At 44.0% G+C, this 24,289-nt stretch overlaps 1 protein-coding gene across 1 annotated transcript in view; it reads left to right on the plus strand.

The window, feature by feature from the left end:
- IL31RA (interleukin 31 receptor A) overlaps positions 1-21,823 on the plus strand; it is a 29,491-nt gene extending 7,668 nt beyond the window's left edge. Inside the window, 9 exon segments of the mRNA XM_061188947.1 lie at positions 1,420-1,499; positions 3,033-3,249; positions 8,685-8,867; positions 10,169-10,270; positions 11,216-11,362; positions 13,171-13,311; positions 18,685-18,778; positions 19,966-20,047; positions 21,374-21,823. Coding sequence (XP_061044930.1) covers positions 1,420-1,499; positions 3,033-3,249; positions 8,685-8,867; positions 10,169-10,270; positions 11,216-11,362; positions 13,171-13,311; positions 18,685-18,778; positions 19,966-20,047; positions 21,374-21,823 — 1,496 coding nt within the window.
- The last annotated feature ends 2,466 nt before the right edge of the window (positions 21,824-24,289 follow it).

The raw sequence follows: 24,289 nt of genomic DNA on the forward strand, positions 1-24,289 counted from the left end.
CTTCTTGCTTCTGCTGTCTGCCCTCTGGTGGATGAGGCTATCTAAGAGGCTTGTGCAAGTTTCCTGATAGGAGGGACTGATGGTGGGTAGAGCTGACTGTTGCTCAGGTGGGCAGAGCTCAGTAAAACTTTAATCCGCTTGACTGCTGATGGGTGGGGCTGGGTTCCCTCCCTGTTGGTTGTTTGGCCTGAGGCAACCCAACACTGGAGCCTACCTGGGCTCTTTGTGGGGCTAATGACAGACTCTGGGAGGGCTCATGCGAAGGAGTACTTCCCAGAACTTCTGCTGCCAGTGTCCTTGTCCCCACAGTGAAACAGAGCCACCCCCCACCTCTGCAGGAGACCCTCCAACACTAGCAGGTAGGTTGGGTTCAGTTTCCCCTGGTGTCACTGCTCCTTCCCCTGGGTCCTGATGCACACACTACTTTCTGTGTGCCCTCCAAGAGTGGAGTCTCTGTTTCCCCCAGTTCTGTCGAAGTCCTGCAATCAAATCCCGCTAGTCTTCAACGTCTGATTCTCTAGGAATTCCTCCTCCCGTTGCCGGACCCCCAGGTTGGGAAGCTTGACGTGGGGCTCAGAACCTACACTGCAGTGGGTGGACTTCTGTGGTATAAGTGTTCTTCAGTCTGTGAGTCACCCACCCAGCAGTTACGGGATTTGATTTTACTGTGATTGCGCCCCTCCTATCGTCTCATTGTGGCTTCTCCTTTATCTTTGGATGTGGGGTATCTTTTTTGGTGAGTTCCAGTGTCTTCCTGTCGATGATTGTCCAGCAGCTAGTTGTGATTCTGGTGTTCTTACAAGAGGGAGTGAGAGCATGTCCTTCTACTCCGCCATCTTGGTTCCTCTCTATATAATCTCTTTATCAGTTATCTGTGTCATTCCCAGCTTTAATGTATGTGAATGTTATATCTTAGAGGACAGGAGATGTCACATTCCAATCTAGATTTGAGTGATAAATTATATTATGATGGGGTCTATTGTAGTTTTATTTTACGTTACCTTTAGTCATCAGATCCAAGGGCAGTTTTATTTTATTTTATTTTTATTTTTGCACTAAATAATTGTGATTTTATTTTTTCACAAAGTACAAAGCTTTGCACCACATTATAGTAGTGTTCCAACACAAGAAAATCCCAACGTTTTCATTGGGGGGGGGGAGGAGTGATTTATATATAGGATACTGATTTTATAGATTGCTAGTTACTTTTGACCTTTGGTTGATTCCAGTCCTTCAGCCACGAAACGAAGACATTGTTGCAATGTTGCCATCCCGCCACTCCTCCCCTCACTCCTGCTGCCTCCCTCAAGCAAATCCTTTCCAACTGCATTTTCTAAACAGGCAGCCTAGCTAATTTCACCATCTCCTGCTGCAGCTCCCTCTGGTCTGTGTTGAGCACCTCACTCTTGTTCCTTACAGCTCCACATGGCCTGGATCTGTGGCGAGTCCTGGGACTAGCTGAGGTGGATGGAAGAAGGCCAGTGCAGTTGCTGTGGAAGGTGACCTCCCTCTGGGTTATTTATTTACAATTTCTGTTTAAAAGCCTTGGTCTCTTACACCTCTAAGAACTGTGATTATTGGCGTTTTACCTCCTTAATTTCCTTCCCTAGAGGCTTTGATGCCCCAAATCTCACAATGGTTTCCCACCTCCAAAAAGCCCTATAAGTCATTTTGTAGATGGCCTAAATGTGCATTACAGACCCTGGCCCCTCTTCTTTGGTCTGAAATGTTAACATTTGGGACAGGTACAAAGTGTAAGTGCAGGAGGCACCTTGACCTTCTGGAGAAGACCGTCACTAGCTGGCCTCCACTAGCAGGCAATGTAAAATTATATAGCCCCACTGCCACAGTGGAGAAGAGCACTGGCTTGCGGTGAGCTTACTAGTGTGTCCTGAAGTTACTGCCAACATATACTGCACAAGTGACTTCCTGAGTACTGGGATAGTGGCGTGCAAGGATAGAAAAAGGGTCCTTTGTAGGATGGAGGACGGGGAGTGAGGAACAAAGGAGGAGCCAGGTGGGTAATGCAGAGGAGATGAGCGAGGAGGAAGAGATGAGAGGAGATCGTAAGAAAAAGGACAGAAAAGGAGGGGAAGAAGCAGGAAAGGAAAAGGGCAAACAGAGGGAAAAAACAGCCAGGAAATAGGAGAGAGGAGGTGGGGAGCTGGGGAAAAGAAGAGAGGGAGGAGAGCAGTGAGATGCCAAAACTCTTTGGTGTGTCTCCAGAATTCTCAGGTAATACTCATCTATTTTTGGCTGCGTTGGGTCTTCATTGCTGTGCACAGGCTTTCTCTAGTTGCGGTGAGCGGGGGGGTACTCTTTGTTGCGATGCGCGGGCTTCTCATTGCTGTGGCTTCTCTTGTTGTGGAGCACGGGCTCTAGGCGCGCGGACTTCAGTAGTTGTGGCTCACAGGCTCTAGAAAGCAGGCTCAGTAGTTGTGGCCACAGACTTAGTTGCTCCGTGGCATGTGGGATCTTCCCGGACCAAGGATCGAACCCGTGTCCCCTGCATTGGCAGGTGGATTCTTAACCACTGCGTCACCAGAGAAACCCTGTCAACATATTTTTGAAGTAGGAAAGTAAACAGTGGCACATACCGCGTGAGGCCAGACCCACGTGGGTCAAGTAGGCCAACCTGTGAAGTAGGTGAGATGGACTTCGATGCCCTCCTCCCCCTCGCCTGGGGGCTGGTCTTCCTTTTGCTTCAGTAGGAGAGTTTTCTAAGAATTAGAGCTGCTTAAAAAAGAATGGACTAAAATTAGATAGTGGTGATGATTACACAACTCTGAATATACTAAAAGCCAATGAGTTGTACACTTCAAAAAAGTGAAGTTTCTGGTGTGTGAATTATATCTCGATAAAGTTGTTATTGGCACAGGGTATGTTATGCATCCCGGAAGGGTAATTACCTGATTGTAGTTTAGCACCTTATAGTTAATATTACCTCCCACCCTGATTCCCACCATTTATGACTGTCTCAATGCCTTTCTTTCTTTGCTTTTGGTGATAAATTTTGTTTCCTCTGTGTTCAGAAGGCAAAAGGAGCCCCGGTCCTGGAGAAAACTCTTGGCTACAACATATGGTACTTTCCAGAAAACAACACTAACCTCACAGAGACAATGAACACCACTAACCAGCAGCTTAAATTGTATCAGGGAGGCAAGACCTACCGGGTATATGTGATTTCTTACAATTCTCTTGGGGAGTCTCCAGTGGCCACGCTGAGGATTCCAGCTATTGATGAAAAGTGTAAGTATAACATAAACTTCGTACTTAGATGCCTGACCCCATCCAAATGTCCAAGGAGTAGTCCCTATCCTCTCAGAGGCTGCTGTTTCTCTAGAGTCAAAATGACTCTGAAGTGAGGACTTTTTAGGTTATGGGGGAGTGATCATAATCTTTGAGTAATTCATGAACCTCTTGAAATAAAGTTCCTTTGGAACAAAGCCTGTGTTGAAAATCAGAGACTTCATAAGTCATATGATACAAAGTCGTGAGCCTAGAAGTTCTACATGCAGCTTGTATTTATTTTGTTCTGAGTCAATATAAGCTGGGTTAAGCCATAAAAATCTGTCAAATCTGCCACATTTATCCTCAGTGGCTGAAACCTCTCTTTTGAAATCTTCCCCTCACAGGATTGACTGTATCCAGGCTTGGTTTGCTCACTCTCCTGTTTTCTTCCTTTTCTCCCTTCCATTTGACTATCAAGTTAGGGAAATTTCTAATGTTTATACATGCCAATAAATTGCTTGTTACACCTTTAATTAAGTAATTTAAAAAATGTTACTGCTCCCAGGTAAACTCATATTTTGTATTCTGTTTTGCAATAAAATAGCTTCTTTGAGTCTCAGTCAAGGAATTGCAAGCAATGGATTCCCTCTTCCCTGCTTTATTTTTCTCTATAGATCTTACTATTCCTCATTCTATAGATTTTCTCATTTATTTTGATTATTACCTATCTCTCCGTCAATAGGATGCAAGTTCCATGAGGGCAGAGATTTTTCTTTTTGGTCTGTTTTTCTCTTCTTCTCCTCATTTTCTTTCTCCTCCTGATCCTCCTCTCCTCCTCCTCCTCCTCCATTTCCAAAATCTAGAATAAACATAGAGCAGTTGGCATAGAAAAGGCACTCAGTAACTATTTGTTGAAACACACCATAGCTAGGGAATGCACTCTCCAATTCTCCATCTCTCTCTGTTTGCTTAGATCTAGAATTATATCAGGCATTTACACTACCAGCGCTAGACTTGTCTGCCTGTGCTTTCTTCTATCTCTTCTTTCTTTTTTTTTATCATAGTAGTTTTTATTTTTTAAATATTTATTTATTTATCTATTTGTTTTTGGCTGCATTGGGTCTTAGTTGAGGCACGTGGGATCTTTCGTTGCAGCACGTGGGCTCTTCGTTGCGGTGCACGGGCTTCTCTCTAGTTGTAGCGAGCGAGCAGGCTCCGAAGTGCGCAGGCTCAGTAGTTGCGGCGTGCTGGCTTAGTTGCCCTGTGGCATGTGGGATCTTAGTTCCCCGACCAGGGATCGAATCCGCACCCCCTGCATTGGAAGGCAGATTCTTAACCACTTGGACCAACAGGGAAGTCCCTCTTCTTTCTCTTCTTAAACTTAACCCATGTCTTCTTTTGCCTCATTTTAAAACTCCTAGATATACGTTTTTTGTGTGTGTGCTTTGAGCTACATTTGATATTATTTTAGTCAGTATTTGATATTGTTTTAGTCAGTGTTTGCCACAGCCCTTAGTTCCTGGTATCCTAGTTCCTGACTATCCAATACCCCTGGTGATGAAGTTTCCGACAAATGTGTGTGTCACTGAACACACATTCTGTGTTAACAGAGGCGCTGATGAATAGTAATCGCAGTTTCCTGGTGTGGCCCTGTAGTGGGAGGCAGGAAAGGGTAGGGAATAAAAACATGGGCTTTGGAGTCTAGCAGCTCTGGATTCAAATCTTTGCTCTTTCACTAGATACCATAAACCTTGGGCAAATTATCTAACCTCTCTAAACCGTAGCTACTTATTAAATGGGCTTTTAGTTATACCTCCCTCATAAGGCTATTGTGAATATTAAATGAGACTGTGTATAGAATGCTTTGTCTAGTGCTAATTATTATTATTGTGATTCTTAACAAAATTTCTAACTAATTGAATTTCTATTAGACATGGATTATCAACTTTAAAAATATCATAAAATATACTTTAAGATTATGCTAAATTCACACAGGGTTTTTTATTTTTCCCAATTCTGAAGGTACTTGCTTTATGTCACAAGTATTGGCACAATCATCAGTTATAATGGTTCCAGACCAAGTGTAGGCAAACTATAGCTTGTGAGTCAAACCTGGCCTGACACCTGTTTTTGTAAATAAAGTTTTATTGGAACACAACCACACCTATTTGTTTTTACATCGTCTATGTCTTCCTTTGTGCAGCAATGGCAGATCTGAGTAGTTGCGACAGAGGCCTGCAAAACCTAAAATGTTTATATTTGGCCCTTTATAGACCTCTTTACAGGTCCTGGTCCTAGACATATATAAGAAAGTAATGCTCTATAGAATTTTGTTTAATAAAGTAGAGTCAACTGGAGAATAGTTATAATAATAATAATAATTGTAAGTTTAACGATCATTAATTGTAATTATCCAATATTGTCCATTAGGATATATCAGACGTTGTGCTAAGATGATATAGGTTAATCTAATTTTAGCCTTGAAATGACCCATGGGGTAGGTGCTATTAGATTCACTTTATAGCTGATGAAGCTGAGATTCAGGAAAGCTTAGTAATTTGCTCAGAGTCTCTCAAGTGGAATTCAAGCCCAGGTCTGCATGATTCCAAACTTGTACAATGTACTTTATCCAGGGCCTTGGACTTGGTATTAATAAAGTGACTTAGAAATCTGGACACAGCTGCTGTGTGACACTGAACTGGTTATTTTCCTCTGTGGGCCTCTATTCTCACGTCTTTCAAATAAGGGATTGGAATAGATATACCTTCAAGTTCCTTCTGGCCTGAACAGCCTCTGAGTTCTAGGAGACCTTAGCCAGCAGGTAGCTATGGAGTAGTCTGAGGCAGGACCTAGCAAAACATGGCCAGTTGTGTGATGAGGGGCTGAGGAGGAGGTTGGGACTTGAGTTGAGGTAGAGTTCAGGTCGGGCTAGGATGGCTGGCAAAGGTGAGGCACTACCAGCCTCTGAGAATGGTGTTTGATAGGCCCAGGGTGACTGCCTTCATGTAAATCACAAAAAATTAATAGTGTTTACGGTCAAAGTCCCTTTCCTCTTTTCCCTGGAGGGATCTGTATTCCTACCACACCCGGGGGTATATTGTATTGGGAGAAATTGCTCAAAAAGTTCTTGTCGAGCGATGGAGGCAGTTAGTTGACATTCAGTAGAATGATGATTTGGAAACTTTTCTTTCAGCACCCTTAATGCTGCCCAGGTCCTTTCGTCTTACAAGGCTGACTCATGACTTGATTCTACTCCCACTGTGGTCCAGAGCCTGGGCTTGTTTCCTCTTTCAACCTGACTTCTCCTCCTCAGAGCCCCAGTGTTGGTAAAGAGAAGGAGTGTGGGGTTAGCAGCCAACACTCACTCATGTCTTCAAGTCAGGTTTTGGGTGCAGGTGGTTTACTAAGAAAACACCTCTAGAGAGACCAGAAGAGGAAGTGGAGGAAGCAAGGCCAAGGAAGGGGAGGAAGAGGAGGCCAAGCCAAAGGTGCTGATTGATTTTCCTAGATCTTCCCAACAAAGCACCATAGACTGGGTGACTTCAAACAACAGAAACTCATGGCCTCATCATTCTGCAGGCTAGAAGTCTGAAAACAAGGTGTTGGCAGGGCCATGCTCCCTCAAAAGCTTCTCAGGGAGGATCCTTCCTTACTTATTCCAGCTTCTAGAAGCCTCAGGCTTTCCTTGGCTTAGAGCAGCATAATTCCAATCTCTGACTCATTCTTAACGTGGCCAGCTTCTTGTGTGTCCTCTGTCTCTGCATCCAAATTCCACTTTAGTAAGGAGACTAGTCATATTGGGTTAAGGGCCCCCATCATATTTTAACTACTCACCTGATTTCCAAATAAGGTTACATTCTGCGGTACTAAGGATATCTTTTGTGGGGGGCCACAATTCAACCCATAATAAGCATCATCTGAATTGACAGTCCTGGGGAGGGTGGTTCCAGCCTGACCCGGCAGGGGACTCTGAAGTGTAAGTTACATCTCAAAGTTATCCCAACCAGGTGACGTATAAAAACAGCAAGAAAGCATCTGAGGGGATCAGGGAGCAGTAACATTATCTGCTCCAAGAGTCTGGGTAAGGTTCCAATGCTCAAGTAATGACTTTCAGCCTGACTGGAACAGCGACTAAGGCTGCTTAGAGGCTATGAGCAGGGGAGGGCAGGGAGGAGAAAGCAGGAGCCCTAAGGCTTAGGTGGGGTTGATTTCCTGGCTCTGTGCTCCTTGCCCCTCCTCCAGCTTCACATTTTCCCCATGCCTCAGTTGCCCTTCCTCAGAGCTACCCTTTCAGGTAGACAAATTTTCTGGCCTTACTTCTAGACCAGAAGCTGGAGTCTCTCATAAAGGCCTGGTTTGGGGAAAGGATCCGCCAACTGTGGCCTTCAGGAACAGAAGCTCCTAAATACACACATACCCTGCCGGGGCTTGCTGCATAGAAATAGTGGAATTCAGTACCCCCGGCCCCCTACATCAAATCTTTACCCTTGCCTAGGCTTCCAGCTTCAAGAGGAATTTTGGTTATTTTGAGGGACTCCGTCTCCTCTTCTGCCCTCATCCAGGACCATCTTTGATGTTCATTTAAGCATACTTCCTGTGGATTCCCATTTTGTAGGCTCAGGTGTGTTGTAGGTGGTGAGGAGTAGATGAAGGGAAGAGCCACACGCTGTGGTCTTCTGAGCCCCACTCCTTCATGCCCTCCTTCCCTGCTTCCCCACACCTCCAATGGTCCTCTCTTCTGTGTATGCAGAACATTTTCAATAAGGGAGCTCTCTGATTTGATTAAATCCCAGGTAAGGGATTTGAAGCCACATGTTCAACTTTTCTATTAAAGGAACTCTGCGGACTGTTTCCCCACCTGCGTTTTTTGCTAGGCCTGCAGAAAACGTAGTCATTTACATGTTGGTCCACACCTAGGTGCTTTGGATGGATGTGTCTTTCTGCTACAGACACAATTCTTTCTACCTTGAGAATAGGACTCCATAGCCAGGTTGTATAGCGCCAGCCTAGACAATTGAAATTTGAAACCATCACCCTGGTATGATTTTAGGGTCACCATCTTCCAGCTTCCCAGCCACAGAATTACAGGTGCCTGAAATTCTACCTTTAGAGATTCATTCTTTGTCTCAGGCTTGCTTTCCTTTTGACTTGCAGAGACACCAGAGCTACCCTGTAAGTCGTCTTAGTCATCAACCTTCTAGTAAGATTCTTTGCTGGAAATAGGTAAAATTGGGGAAGATAACAAAACATGAAGAAGGCACTTCATCAAACATTGAGGGTAAGGAAAAGGGACACAATAAAAGCAGTAAAAACAGTATCATAGGGGAAGGCTGCAGTGGGGATACTGAACTTTGACCTTCTTTACACTTTGGGCAATGAATGGATGTTAATGTGGTTGGTGCATTTGGAGGATGAGTTGGGTGTTGTGAAGCAGTCCTCTTTTCTCCTTTCAGCATTTCAGTGCATCGAGGCCATGCAGACCTGCTTCACTCAGGACCAGCTGGTGGTGGAGTGGCAAAGCTCTGCTCTGGAGGTGGATACATGGATGATTGAGTGGGTCCCAGATTTGGACTCAGAGTCCTCGACCATTTCCTGGGAATCTGTGTCTCAGACCAGGAACTGGACGATCCAGTAGGGTAGCCAGTGCGGAGCCCACAAATTCCCTCTGTGTAGGACTCAGTTTCATTTTCATCAGTTTTTAAATCCTTAACTTTGGCTTCAAAGCTGTAAATGTGAGTAATAGAATTTGACAAGCTAGGGCAAGCTTAAGGAAGTGTACTTCTTGGCATTTCCCAGCAGTACTAGAATAGGAAGCCATGGGTATCAGACCAGGCAGCTGGCGTGTTTCCAGGTGGAAAACACCATCTTGACACCCACCATCAGAGAGCTCTTCCCAGATATCTTGATCATGTGGATAACACCAGAGTTTGTATCCCATCTGTCTTACCCAGGGCACCTCCTTCAGTTCTGGTTGCCTGTTTAAGATCTAGGCCCCTTCCCCAGGTGATTGATACAGGGAATAGCCTTCTTTTCAAGAAAGCCCCTGCTCCATGTAAGACACATAAGTGAGGCTTTACTCTCCCAATCCTATCAGTCCAACCATTTCTTTTTTTAATTAATTAATTAATTAATTAATTCTTGGCTGTGTTGGGTCTTCGTTTGTGTGCGAGGGCTTTCTCTAGTTGTGGCGAGTGGGGGCCACTCTTCATCGTGGTGCGCGGGCCTCTCACTATCACGGCCTCTCTTGTTGCGGAGCACAGGCTCCAGACGCACAGGCTCAGTAGTTGTGGCTCACGGGCCTAGTTGCTCCGCGGGATGTGGGATCTTCCCAGACCAGGGCTCGAACCCGTGTCCCCTGCATTGGCAGGCGGGCTCTCAACCACTGCACCACCAGGGAAGCCCCAGTCCAACCATTTCTTAATACTTAATAGCATCCATATGAAGAGTTATGCTTATGTAGGGATGCAGACAGAGAGAAGAGCTACAATTTATGGTACCTGAGTTCTCTAGGGTGATATGCTATTGAAAGAAGGATTAAGTTTATTCTGTACTGCCCCCAAATCATGTAACAGAATCAGTGATGGAGGAGAGACTGGAGCTCTTACTTCTCCCTTCCTGGGTGGCTCTGTCATTTTGTCAGAGTGGTGCAGGTTTAGTTCTAAGAATTAATTTTAAAATGTTAGAACTGGAATAGACATTAGAGACCATCCAACCTAACTTCCTTATTTTCCATATGTGGAAACTATAGAAAAATAAAATATCTTCTGTAAGTCATAGGCCATAAGTCTTAGTCTAGCTTTCCTTCTTCTATGCCATGCTCTGCGCCTAATGCTTGTTTCTCTCTCCCCTCACTCTCTCTCCCCCCACCCTTTCCTCTCCATCTCCCTCCCTCTCCCACCTTCCCTCTCTCTCTCTCCCCCCTCCCCTTTTTCCACAGATGAACTAAAACCTTTCTGGTGCTATAACATCTCTGTGTATCCAATGTTGCAAGACCGAGTGGGTGAGCCATAGTCTATCCAGGCTTATGTCAAAGAAGGTGGTATGTATGGACAAGTTTCTGTTGAGGAAAGGAAACACTGGGGCCTGTCCAACATTTACACAAGGCTGTGAAGGCCTGTAGCTTGTTCACAGTTGCTTTAGTGCCCATCCGTGCTGCACCTTAGCTCGTAGTAAGCTATGTATGTTTGACCCAGTTGTGGTCACTGTATGGATTCACTGAATTTTTTTTTTGGCTGCGCTGTGCAGCATGTGGGTTCTTAGTTCCCCGACCAGGGATCGAACCTGCGCCCCCTGCATTGGAAGCGTGGAGTCTCAACTACTGCACCACCAGGGAAGTCCCTGGATTCACTGAATTTTAAAGCTGGAGTAGACATTAGAGATCATCAAGTCCAAGCCCTTCATCTAACAAATGGAAAATTGAGGCTCAGAGAGGTGAAATAACTTGCCCAAAGTCACAAAGAAACTTAGTGCAAATAGCGCTGTAAGCAGAAACAACATTTAGCTAAGACCAAGTTAGGGACCCTAAGAGTTATTCATAACTTGTAGATGCTAAAAAATTATTTTTAATTGTGTAGTGATAAGCCAGGGTTTTATTGGCAAACCACTCAGACTTTATCTTTTTGAAAGTTAACATCTTCCAGATTCAACCTTAGGAAATATATCCTGTCACTCAGAGGTAGCCCATGGAGGCATACTCTTCAATTGTTTGATAATAGCTATTACAGGTATGAATGAAAGATCTGGGTTCCAAGTCAGAGTGAGAGGTCTTGTTCTCTGGTCTTTGACACTGCTTCCCTTCCTGTTCAGGATGGATGATTCTAGACAACAATTTTCTCAAACAAACTGATTCATCAGTTCCCTACTCTTCCCCCACCTCCCACCCCCAGCACTGATTACAGTCTGAGGACTGGCCAGAGATTTTGTGGGGCGAGGATCTGCTGGAGTGTGATTCGGTGTTTATTATTTATCTCCCTGTCCTATAAAGTTCCATCAGCAGGTCCCATGACAAAGGCAGAGAACATTGGTGTGGAGACAGTCACAATTACATGGAAGGAGATTCCCAAGAGTCAGAGAAATGGTTTCATCAACAACTGTACCATATTTTACCAAGCTGAAGATGGAAAGGAATTCTGTAAGTGAGCTTATAGACAAGTTGAAAGAACCCCAAGCCCCAGGTAGATGCTATGGATAGACCTGCTATAGGGGTGACTCCCATGGCTGGTGCCCTGCCACCTTGCAGGAATCACTCAGCTTCTTTGAGCTTCTCTGAAAATGGGGCCAAGGGCACCCACTTCTTGAGTTTTTTAGAGTCAGGTGAGAGTGAAATGACTGTACCTGAGAGTCCTGTAGGAAACAGAGGACTTGATATAATTTGTGCCTGTCAGGCCGTGAACAGGTGGGCCTTCTGGGAGCTTCCTGACCTTTTTTCCAGAGTGGGGCATACCTGGATTAAAGGCTGGAGGGGGACAGACCCTGTTTGGTGGCACTTACTTCAGTGCAGGACGCTTTACCACGACTCCTACTGTCCACTGCCTTTTTCTTGTGTCTACAATATTGCCTAACATCCTAAATTCTGGGCTAGGCTTGGATTCCCACTTAGGCTAATTTTTTGTTGTTGTTGTTACAGTAAAATACATATAACACAAAACTTACCACTTTAAACATTTGAAAGTGAACAATTTAGTGGCATTAAGTACATCCATAATGTTGTGCAACCATTACCACTACTTATTTCCACCCCAAATAGAAATCCTGTACCCATTCAGTCACTACCTTACCCTTGTCCCACAGTCCCTGGCAACCACAAAATTGCTTTCTGTTTCTATGGATTTACCTATTCTGGATATTTCATATAAACAGAATCATACAACATGTGGCCTTTTTTTGCCTAGCTTCTTTCACTTAGCATAATGTGTTCAAGGTTCATCCATGTTATAGCATGTATTAGCACCTCATTCCTTTTTATGGCTAAATAATTTTCTATTATATGGGTTGATGGGACATTTGGGTTGTTTTCCTCTTTTAGCCAGTGTGATTAATGCTGCTATGAACATTGGTGTACAACTATCTGTTTGAATCTCTGCTTTTTATTCTTTGGGGTGTATTACTAGGAGTAGAATTGCTGGGTCATATGGTAATTCTAGTTTAACTTATTTAGGAACCACCAAACTCTTTTCCATAGCAGCTACACCAATTTACATTTCTACCAGCAATATATGAGAATTCTAATTTCTCCACATCCTTACCAACACTTGATATTTTCCATTTAAAAAAAAAGTGTGGCTATCCTAGTGGGTGTAAAGTGCTATTTCAATGTGGTTTTTTTTTTTTTTAACTTCAATGTGGTTTTGATTTGTACTTCCTTAATAACTAATGATGTAGAGCATCTTTGTACTTGCTCTTTGGCCATTTGTGTATCTTCTTTGGAGAAAGTCTTTTCAGACTCTTTGCCATTTTTAAATTGGGTTGTTTGTCTTCCGGTTGTTGTGTTGTTAGAGTTTTTTTTTTTTTTTTTAACATATTCTGGATACAAATTCCTTATCAAATATATGATTTGCAAATATTTTCCCATTTTGTAAGTTGTTTTTTCACTCTCTTGATAGTGTCTTTTGATGCACAATAACTTTTAATTTTGATGAAGTTCAGTTTAATCTTTTTGCTGCTTGTGTGTTTGGTGTCATATTTAAGAAATCATTGCCAAATTCAAGGACATATAGATTTATCCTATGTTTTCTAAGCGTCGTATAGATTTAACTCTTATATTTAGGTCTTTGATCCATCTTGATAGGCTAATTTTAATCAGAACATGAATAGAGAGATTGGGGTATGAGGTGGCCAAGCTTGGAAGCCCAGGTTCCAATGCTTTTATTTCAGTGCCACTAAAGCGCAATTTTCACTTGAGTTTGGCTGTGGTGTTTGACTTTTATATTTTTCCTTTAGCCAAGACAGTCAACTCCAGCATCCTGCAGTATAGCCTGGAGTCCCTGACACGAAAGACCTCTTACACTGTTCAGGTCATGGCCAGCACCAGTGCTGAGGGAACTAGTGGCACCAGGATAAACTTTAAGACATTGTCAATTAGTGAGTACTCCTTCAGTCCCCGGGAATGTCTCCTTGGCATTTCCTTTAGGCTAGTCATAGATGATGTTTCCCAAAGGCAGGGGGAAGGCAAATGAAAGGGAGAAGTGAGAAGAACCATCTGCTGTCTGACTCATTGGCCTTCCTGGAAAGCATATGGGTGAGGAGGGAGGAGGGAGAGCAGGAAAATTGAGAGCTGCATTTGGAAAGATGGGTCATTTTGCTTCTTCCTGGGTAGCCCCGAATCTTCTCAGGGAGGAGGGATCAAGTTAATGCCAACTTCACTGTCACTCCAAACCAGCTCCCACCTCAAGGCTATCCCCAAGTTCATAGTCACCAGTCCCTGTGTGTCAAACAAGGGAAAACCATAGTTGATCAAGCACCATTGGCCCACTTAACCTCATTGTTTGTGGAGTTTTTTGAGTAGAAAAGTGTATAATATGTTCTACTAATCAGCTTTTATATTAAAAAATGGGAGCAAGAAAAATTTAATAAATACAACAATAATGTAAAATATAATGTGATTCATACGATGGTTATGGGGAATATTCAAGAGGGAAAGAAGACAGGCTGAAGAGGGAGATGAAGAAGAAAGAAGGAAGGAGAATGGGAGAAACAGAAATCTCTGTCTTTGAATGACAGAGGTTTGATTTTAAGGATATACTAACACTTTTTTAAAAAATGAACCTTAAAAGTGAAGGAACATTGCAAAATTTTCAATAAAAGCTATAAATAGACTAAGTATTCTTGAAATTCTCCTGTTCATCATCACACATCCAAAAGAATACAAATAGCTTATGGTTCTGGAAAATGTGAGTAAAGCATGTGTTTTTACACAGAAAACATGTTCTGTTTTTATTGACTAACATTGTCTTTTGGGAGTTCTTTTTGATATTGCTCTTTAAAATCTTTTAAAATCATGTTATATTTTCACAACACTAGGCACAAATTGCATTATCTGATGGAATTTTCTCTACGGGTCAGATTGAAGGCAAGAGCCTGCCTTGGAGACTAGAAGTTTCTTACTCTTGGTTCTTTTGTTTGTTTGTTTTTCATTTTTTTAATTGGAGTATAATTGCTTTACAATGTTGTGTTAGTTTCTGCTGTACAGTGAAGTGAACCAACTATATATATACCTATTTCCCCTCCCTCTTGGACCTCCCTCCCACCCCCCACCCCCCATCCCACCCATCTAGGTCGTCACAGAGCACTGAGCTGAGCTTCCTGTGCATGTTCCTGCTAGCTATCTGTTTTACACATGGTAGTGTATATATATGTCAGTCCTAATCTCCCAATTTGTCCCACCCTCCCCTTCCCGCCCTGTGTCCACATGTCCATTCTCTACATCTACATCTCTATTCCTGCCCTGCAAATAGGTTCATCTGTACCATTTTTCTAGATTCCACATCTGTGCATTAATACACGATATTTGTTTTTCTCTTTCTGGCTTACTTCACTCTGTATGACAGACTCTAGGTCCATCCACCTCACTACAAATGACCCAATAAAACCTTCCTATAGGAGTTCACTGTGTTCTGTGGTTTAAGTGGGTGTGCTTAATTGTTCTGGAATTTCTGATCAATTGAAATTAAAAAATCTTGTTGCAATAATAGTGGTTTTGCCACTCCCGGTTGTTTGAGATGGATCTGTCCCGTGTTTGGTTGCCACCAGCTGCTCACAGGTAAAGCAGAAATTCTCTTTTACCAGCAAGTTTCTGCTTTTTATTTTTAGAATAAATCATCAGGGAAATGAAGAGAGGATGTTTTTGCTTTGGGTTGCGGTCAAGAACTGATTAAATAATTTAGTGTCCCCGGCACACACTAAAAATCAGACACTTCAGTTGTGATCTCAGTGGCATATTTGTTTGCTTATATTTTATTACATTTATTATTGCAGATGCCCAGTAGTTCATTACTTTCTCTTATTGTTTTTTCTGAAAATTTAATTTGCGGTTGTAACTACAGTGTTTGAGAACTCAGCATCCTTGTTTTCTACAAATACTGATTAAAACAAAATGCTGTACAATGTAAAACATTGTAATTACCTTCCCATGTCTTTGTTGTACTTGTGCTGAAATGTTTTCACATTCCTTTGTCTGGAAGAAATTCTTTGCTTTCATTTTGATTATGTTGCTTACCTTGCAATCAGTAGGTTTTGATATTTTCTCTTGGAAGATTTTATATCTTTTTGGCAATATGTAATATATCTAATAAAAGATAAATATTATCATGTAAAACAAACAAACAAAAAAAACCTCATACCTTTTTATGGCTGAGTAATATTTTATTGTATATATGTACCACATCTTCTTTATCCTTTCATCTGTTGTTGGACATTTAGGTTGTTTCCATGTCCTGGCTATTGTAAATAGTGCTGCAATGAACATTGGGGTACATGTGTCCTTTTGCATTATGGTTTTCTCAGGGTGTATGCCCAGTAGTGGGATTGCTGGGTCATTTGGTAGTTCTATTTTTAGTTTTTTAAGGAACCTCCATACTGTTTTCCACAGTGGCTGTATCAATTTATGTTCCCACCAACAGTGCAAGAGGGTTCCCTTTTCTCCACGCCCTCTCCAGCATTTACTGTTTGTAGATTTTTTGATGATGGCCATTCTGACCAGTGTGAGGTGACACCTCATTGTAGTTTTGATTTGCATTTCTCTAATAATTAGTGATGTTGAGCATCTTTTCATGTGCCTCTTGGCCATCTGTATGTCTTCTCTGGTGAAATGTCTATTTAGGTCTTCCGCCCATTTTTTAATTGGGTTGTTTGTTTTTTTGATATTGAGCTCCATGAGCTGTTTGTATATTTTGGAGATGAATCCTTTGTCTGTTGCTTCGTTTGCACATATTTTCTCCCATTCTGAAGATTCTGTCTTTTCATCTTGTTTATGGTTTCCTTTGCTGTGCAAAAGCTTTTAAGTTTAATTAGGTCCCATTTGTTTATTTTTGTTTTTATTTTCATTACTCTAGGAGGTGGGTCAAAAAAAATCTTGCTGTGGTTTATGTCAAAGAGTGGTCTGCCTGTGTTTTTGTCTAAGAGTTTTATAGTATCCGGTCTTACATTTAGGTCTCGAATCCATTTTGAGTTTATTTTTGTGTATGGTGTTAGGGAATGTTCTAATTTCATTCTTTTACATGTAGCTGTCCAGTTTTCCCAGCACCACTTATTGAAGAGGCTGTCTTTTCTCCATTGTATGTTCTTGCCTCCTGTGTCATAAATTAGGTGACCATATGTGTGTGGGTTTATCTCTGGGTTTTCTATCCTGTACCATTGATCTATATTTCTGTTTTTGTGCCAGTACCATACTGCCTTGATTACTGTAGCCTTGTAGTGTAGATTAGTCAGGGAGCCTGATTCCTCCAGCTCCATTTCTTTCTGAAGATTGCTTTGGCTATTCGGGGTCTTTTGTGTTTCCATACAAATTGTAAAATTTTTTGTTCTAATTCTGTGAAGAATGCCATTGGTAATTTAATAGGGATTGCATTGAATCTGTAGATTGCTTTGGGTAGTATAGTCATTTTCACAATATTGATTCTTCCAATCCAAGAACATGGTATATTTCTCCATCTGTTTATGTCATCTTTGATTTCTTTCATCAGTGCTTTATAGTTTTCTGAGTACAGATCTTTTGCCTCCTTAGGTGGGTTTATTCCTAGGTATTTTATTCTTTTTGTTGTGATGGTGAATGGGATTGTTTCCTTAAGTTCTCTTTCTGATTTTTCATTGTTAGTGTATAGGAATGCAAGAGATTTCTGTGCATTAATTTTGTATCCTGCCACCCTACCAAATTCATTGATTAGTTCTAGTAATTTTCTGGTGGCATCTTTAGGATTTTCTATGTATAGTGTCATGTCATTTGCAAACAGTGACAGTTTTACTTCTTCTTTTCCAATTTATATTCCTTTTATTTCTTTTTCTTCTCTAATTGCCATGGCTAGGACTTCCAAAACTGTGTTGAATAAGAGGGGCAAGTGTGGACATCCTTGTCTTGTTCCTGATCTTAGGGGAAATGCTTTCAGTTTTTCACCATTGAGAATGATGTTTGCTGTGGGTTTGTCATATACGGCCTTTATTATGTTGAGGTAGGTTCCCTCTATGCCCATTTTCTGGAGAGTTTTTATCAAAAATGGGTGCTGAATTTTGTCAAAAGCTTTTTCTGCATCTATTGAGATGATCATATGGTTTTTATTCCTTAATCTGTTAATATGGTGTATCACATTGATTGATTTGTGTATATTGAAGAATCCTTGCATTCCTGGGATAAATCCCACTTGATCATGGTGTACGATCCTTTTAATGTGTTGTTGGATTTTGTTTGCTAGTATTTTGTTGAGGATTTTTGCACTGATGTTCATCAGTGATATTGGTCTGTAATTTTCTTTTTTGTGATATCTTTGTCTGGTTTTGGTATCAGGGTGATGGTGGCCTTGTTGAATGATTTTGGGAGTGTTCCTTCCTCTGCAGTTTTTTGGAAGAGTTTGAGAAGGATAGGTGTTAGCTCTTCTCTAAATGTTTGATAGAATTCACCTGTGAAGCCGTCTGGTCCTGGACTTCTGTTTGTTGGAAGATTTTTAATTACAGTTTCAATTTCATTACTCATGATAGATCTGTTACTCTTGGTTCTTATTGATCTCCCTGCTTCTGTCTTTGATCCTCTACCATCTATTTTCCACACAGTAGCCAGAGTTTAAAATCCTAGACCCCCTGCTTAAAACCCACCAATGGCTTCTGTTGTATTTTGAATTAAATCCAAACTCCTTCCCATTGCTTTCAGGACCCTTCCTCATCTGTCCCTTCCTGACCTCACCCCCCACCACTTCCCGTTTATGTTCCCATTTATGCTTTGCCTTCTGCCTGAAATGCTTTCCCCAGCATGAACGTGGGCGGTTCCTTCTCATTATTCACATTAGCTCAGATTTCACTTCTCCAAGGAGTCTTCCTTTGCCACCCTATCTAAAGGTGCTAACCCCCTACCCACTTTACCCTACTCTCTATCACCCCATTTTATCTGAAATAATCTTACATTATTTATTGTCTGAATTCTTGAACCAGAAGGTAAGCTCCACGAGAGTAGGGATCTTGTGTTTCTTGCTTCTTGCTATTTATTTTATTACCCAGAATAGTGTTTGGCAAATTGTAAGTGCTCAGAAAATGTTTACTAGATGAATGAAGTTGGAGGATGAACCTGGGGAACACAATTTCTGTCAGTATTATTCAGGGAGAAGAGAAATTGAATGAATTTGAATTAAATTGAAAGAAAACTTATAGTGTATATGTTGCTGAAGCTACTGGAAGAAAACATTAATCTTTGATTTTTGTCAAGAAAGTAAGGGGCTCAACCTGCTACGAACTTTTGTTCTCCTTGTCTCAAAGGCGTCTTTGAGATTTTCGTTATAACTTCTCTGGTTGGAGGGGGCCTTCTTATTCTCATCATCCTGACGGTGGCATATGATCTCAAAAAACACAAGTGAGTTTGTAGACAACAGTGTGGGCCCTAAAAATCAGGGGTGGAAAGGGGTGGAAGACACCATGGGTGGAAGAGGGCACACTGCCATTAAGGGGTGTCCATTCATTTATTGAGTTGATACATATTTATTGAATTTATTGTATGCCTTACACTGTGGCAATCAGAATTCTAACCAAACAAGAGGACTTGTACTCCCGACAGCGCTGTGCACCAGGCCTAGGACTTTTTGAAGCCAGGGAAGTGCCAGCTGCCCCACAGGCTTTGTCTGCTGTGTTCGGCATCTGAGACTAGAGTTGGGGAGAAGATCCTCTCTCTGTGTGTCTAGAGGAGACCCCTGGCAGCAGCAAGGGCCCTCAAGGCCACCAGCCTCTCTCCCAGGCAGAGCAGGGAGCAGGGTGCCCATGGAGTTAGAGCACTGGCCAGTGTATGCCCAGCACAGGCGGGTCCTTGCTTGTGGCGCAGTGTCGGAGGGCTCGCTGAGGGCCATTTGTCCTGCCTGCTGTGGCCACTGTAGGGAAGGCAGCTTGTCTTCAGGGTCTTGTGCTTTCTCTCCCCAGAGAGCCTCATTCTACCCTGAGGGTCAAGGGCTCTCTCCCCATTAGACCGCTCTCTCCAGAGTTACACAGTCGTGGGCCTTCTCTGCCAAGCAGCTGTGCTTAGTTATGGCCAAGCTAATGTCAACCTCAGTTCCCAGCTTTGGGTTGTAAGTGAGTCATCAGCACACATTCTCGTACATTTTGCATGTGTAACAGGCTCCCAGGTGGTACTGATGCTGCTGGTTGGGACCACACTTTGAGAATCACTGCTCTGAAGTGTGGGTGTCTTAACAGGCTTAGAGTGTTACCTTTCCTGGGGAATAAATCTCAAGGAAATGGCTCTGTGATGGTGTGATTTCCGGCATCAGGACCAGGGGGTGGAGATGCAGGGGTGGGAGAGCGGGGAAGAGTAAGAACAGCTTTGCCTGGGGAAAGGTCTCCTCCCATCACGTCCCATAGTTGACTTGCGATTTCACCCCCCAAAGTACTTTGCTTTCCCAGTTTCTGTCAGGAGGCTGTGAGCTTGCCCTTATTCAATAGGGAGCCATACAATTCCCTGCATCGAAGCCCTGCTCTTTTGGCTTGGCCATGCAGTAGAAGTAAAATGTTTCTTGGACTCACTTTCTATTTTAAAATCTTACCTCTTATTAGCAAATTAAAGCACCTATGTTGGCCCAATGTCCCCAACCCTGCTGAAAGCAGTATAGCCACGTGGCGTGGAGATGATTTCAAGGTAAACACTCCTGTTTTTGTTAAGGGATTGTAGAGCAGGCTGATTGTGGGAGGTGGACACGGTGATGGACTGAGGTTTGCATAGGGTTCACATAAAGAGAACTCGAGGTTAAAAAGTCCCAGGGAATGGCTGGCAGGACAGGTGGAATCAGCCTTCCTGGAATGACTTTGACTTCATTCTTTGGACAAGAGGAAAGGGCTTTACCAGGCTCATAGGACCCAGTGTTTGCTGGGCATAAAACTGGTCCTATAAAGGATGCCACGGAAGAGACACTGGCCCTACCCTTAAGGACCTGACTGTCTAATTAGAAAGCAGGAGAACCCAGCTGTAAGATTGGAGACCATTAAAAAAGCAGCCAAGAGCAAGTTAATCTAGAGACCACCTGGGCACCCGAGGGCCCGCTAACGTGCACTTCTGTCCAAAGGCTGGGGGCAGGCTGCATCAAATTGTTTTTCTCAGATTGGAGACGTTGGCAATGGGGTTTTCTAGGGAGTTATCCATAACAGAAACCTCCCATTTTCATACATTTTTAAATTGAAAACTGTTCTGAAATTTTAAGGTTTAATTTCTCGGTTAAGTAGAAAGAAGCCCAATCAAATATAACCTTTAAATCCTTGTTATTGAAAGACTGTTTCCAGTATTCCTTGACAGGGAATTTTTAATATTAGCCTCTGTTTCAACTCAGAAGTCTTTTTTTAACACGGACATGAAAATTATTTTTATTATTTACTTAATTAAATTTTGGTTGTTTCTATTTTCTTCTCTCCTTTATCATTCATGTGTTACCTTATTTAATTTCCTACTTACCAAAAGTTATTAAGAGAGTAAACTAATTCATAGGCAGTCTTGTCTGATGTCTAAAATGTTTTTTGAATCATCTGTAGGTCTGGCCTCTGTAGCAGTCACTTATTAATCACTCACTATATGCCAGGCAGTGAGCTAGGCTCTGGGGATACAAAGATGTCAGACACCACCCCTACCAGGAGGCCACCTTTGATTTTCTGGTGATGTTGGGCAAGGTATTTGTCTTTATGATAATTCTAATTTTGATGCTTCAATCTTCACTGGGATTTTATGAGCATATGATTATGTGGAAAATAGCCTTGAGCTCTCTAGAAGAAGAAATTGTTTGAATACACTGCATTCTTCTCAGGAAATGGGCCACTCTTGCTAAGCTCCCATGGAAGGGCACCACTTCTGGCCTCTAAGAGGAATGAGGGGAGCTGGTGCAGAGGTGGGGCTTTGGGTGTCCCAAGCCTAATAGCTTTTGGCTACATCATATGTGGCCCCCAAATGACCATTGGGGTGTCCCTTTCTCTTTTCCAGGATAAGCTAAATCTGAAGGAGTTTGATGACTCTGTGAACACAGAAGAAGATGGGATTCTAAAACCATGTTCTGCCCCCAGTGACCTTACTGACAGGTTGGTGGTAAATTCTGAGAATTTTCTGGAAATGGTTTCCACAGAGGAACCTGAAAAGGGTCAGGAAAATATCTTGGGAGGGGAAAAGAATGAGTACATGACCTCCCCATATGGGACTTATTGTCCCGCAGTTTCAGTCGAGATTCCACCCAGAGAATCGCAACACCTGCGTTCTGGAACGCCAGAGGGGATCTGCTCAGAAGCCAAAGAGCATCCTCTCCTTCCTACCCAAGGTTTAGGGCCAGACCATCTCTGTGGGGAAGGAGCACCAAGCCCATACTTGGAAAATACAGTGACAACCAGAGAATTTCTCATGTCTGAAAAACTTCTAGACCAAACCCAAAGAGAAGTCTAAATGCCGCCATGGGTTGAATCCCCCTACGTCTCAGTGTGCATGACTTGCAGAGAGAAGACTTGGCTACAAGAGCTTCCTTGGCATCTCCCCATCCCGCTTGTGTTACAGAAAGTCTCGCACACCCCCGAGTGACTCGTTGAGGTTAGTTGGCCCAGACGTGTAGCTTGCTTGAGAAGAAAGGATGGTGGACTTCCCTGGTGGTGCAGTGGTTAAGAATCCGCCTGTCAGTGCGGGGGACACGGGTTCGAGCCTTGGTCTGGGAAGATCCCACATGCCGTGGAGCAACTAAGCCTGTGCGCCACAACTACTGAGCCCTCGTGCCACAACTACTGAAGCCCGCGTGCCTAGAGCCCGTGCTCCACAACAAGAGAAGCCACCGCAATGAGAAGCCCGTGCGCTGCAACGAAGAGTAGCCCCCGCTTGCCGTAACTAGAGAAAGCCCGCGTGCAGCAACGACGACCCAACGCAGCCAAACATAAATAAATTAATTAATTAAAAATAAAGATTTAAAAAGAAAGGATGGTGATCAGCCTGAGCACTTTGCAGAGGAAAAGCAATTTATTTTCTTTTGTTCAGATAACAGGCTCTCGCTAAGGCCTCTGGCAGATTGACTTGGAGGGGCAGTGGACACCAGAGGTGGACATGTCTGGCCTTGCTGAGGAATTGGGCCATGGGCACAGTCTTTGCTGGGGCCACTCCTCACAGCTCCAGGAGAGACCTTCCCTGTTGCCAAAGGACAGTTGCTTAGTTGGCACTTGGGTGGTCTGGCAGGAGGCGAGGCTCTCTCCCTCCACCTTGACCTCCCTGGCTCCAGGCTACACCTCTGAGGTAGCGCTGACACCACTTTAGAGATTAAGTCGCTCTCTCAACATAGGGGTGGGAGGTGGTGTGGCCCTCCTGATGGTGTGCCTGAAATGCCTCATTACCCTCATTAAATCTCAAGTGTCTGTAGCAAAACCCCCGCCCAGGACTCTTGCCCTTGGTCCACTCTATGGCTGGGGATGGAGGAACGAGGGAGGGCCTTGGCAGCGCGCTGGGGAGCGGACTCTCGCCGGGCCGGCAGGTCCACACCACTGTCCAGGCCACTGCCCAGCCCTGCAGACAGTTCCTGGAGGCCCTCGCTGCCCCTCTATCTTGCATCCAAGCCTGGGAATAGAAAGATACCGAAGATGCAGCAGCTTTTTACAGGGACTCTGTCCCCTCACACTGGCTCAGAGCCCAGGAATGCTTACTGAACACACCCTTCAAAGGCCACTTCCCAGAAGCAGGGGAGCAGGGCCTGGGGACACGGAATGCTTAGCACCTGTGCTGCTCCAGCACCAGGACTCCTCTGCCTTCGCGCGCCAAAGCCCAGGGCTTGCAACCATGACTGGAGCCTTTAGCCCAAGTGCTAATGGCAGATACCCGGGAACTTATGGCTGGCACTGGGCTCGTACCCTGAGCACAGTGACATCACATGACTTCCTGACATGTGGCTAAGACTCACCTGGCCATCAGGGGAGGTCGCTGAGAGCCTGGTGAGATGGGGGCAGCGGGGCACAGTGAGCCCGGCATTTGCCAGGGAGAAAGGCTGACGGTAATTTTCCTAAGAGTGCTTGAGAAGTCAGTGCTTGTGTAGCGGGCACAAACTTCACAAGCCACCGACTCAGGTGTGCAAAACCATCACTTTACTTTTCTAGAACTAAAATTAATTTCTGGCCCAAGCCCCTGGCCTTTTGAAGTGGCCATGGCCCAGGGCAATGATTTGCGTCGCCTCGGGTTTGTGACTCAGCCTCACTCGGGATTTTGTGCCCCGTCCACCCTGGGACTGGCTCCGGACGCCAGCGGATGTTCAGGGGAGCAGCATGGAGTCTGCTGCCCAGCACTGGGCAGGGATGTGCCTCCCCGCCACCCCGTCACCTGCCACTGTCCTCAGCCAATTGCTGCATCCTTATCACAGGCACAAGCAGGGAGATGCTTTCCCAAAGCTCTCTCCTCGTTAAATCTCCAGCATCTGTAGCACCCTCCCACCCCCCAAATTCGTCACTCCTAGTTTACAGAGCAGCAACTACTGATAAATCAAGGAATAAGGGGGGCCTGGAGCAGGGCTCTGGGGAAACTGTGTCCTGGGAGTGGAAAGGGACCAAACGAAGGGGATGCATGGGGTCCCGGCTGTGTGGGTTCTCTCCGCCCTGATACCTCCCCCACCCCCGACTGTTGTGATGTGGGCACTTCTGTGAGCCGCCAGTCCCCCAGAGTTCCAGACGGGGCCCTTTCCGCCTGCCTCTGATTTGTGAACTCACAGGAGGTCCTAGCTTGGTGCCCCAAAACTCCTCCCTCCCTCCTGTGACCCTCTGCCACCTCCAGCTGAGGGACAGGAGGGCCGTAGTGAGCCCCTCTAATCCTGTTTGTCTCACACCTGGGTGAGGCTTTTGAACCTAAATTCCAAGAATTTGATGGCTGGGGAGAAAGAAAAGGTCACAGATG

The sequence above is a fragment of the Eubalaena glacialis genome, chromosome 4, assembly GCF_028564815.1.
Source record: "Eubalaena glacialis isolate mEubGla1 chromosome 4, mEubGla1.1.hap2.+ XY, whole genome shotgun sequence".
NCBI classification, from domain to species: Eukaryota; Metazoa; Chordata; class Mammalia; order Artiodactyla; family Balaenidae; genus Eubalaena; species Eubalaena glacialis.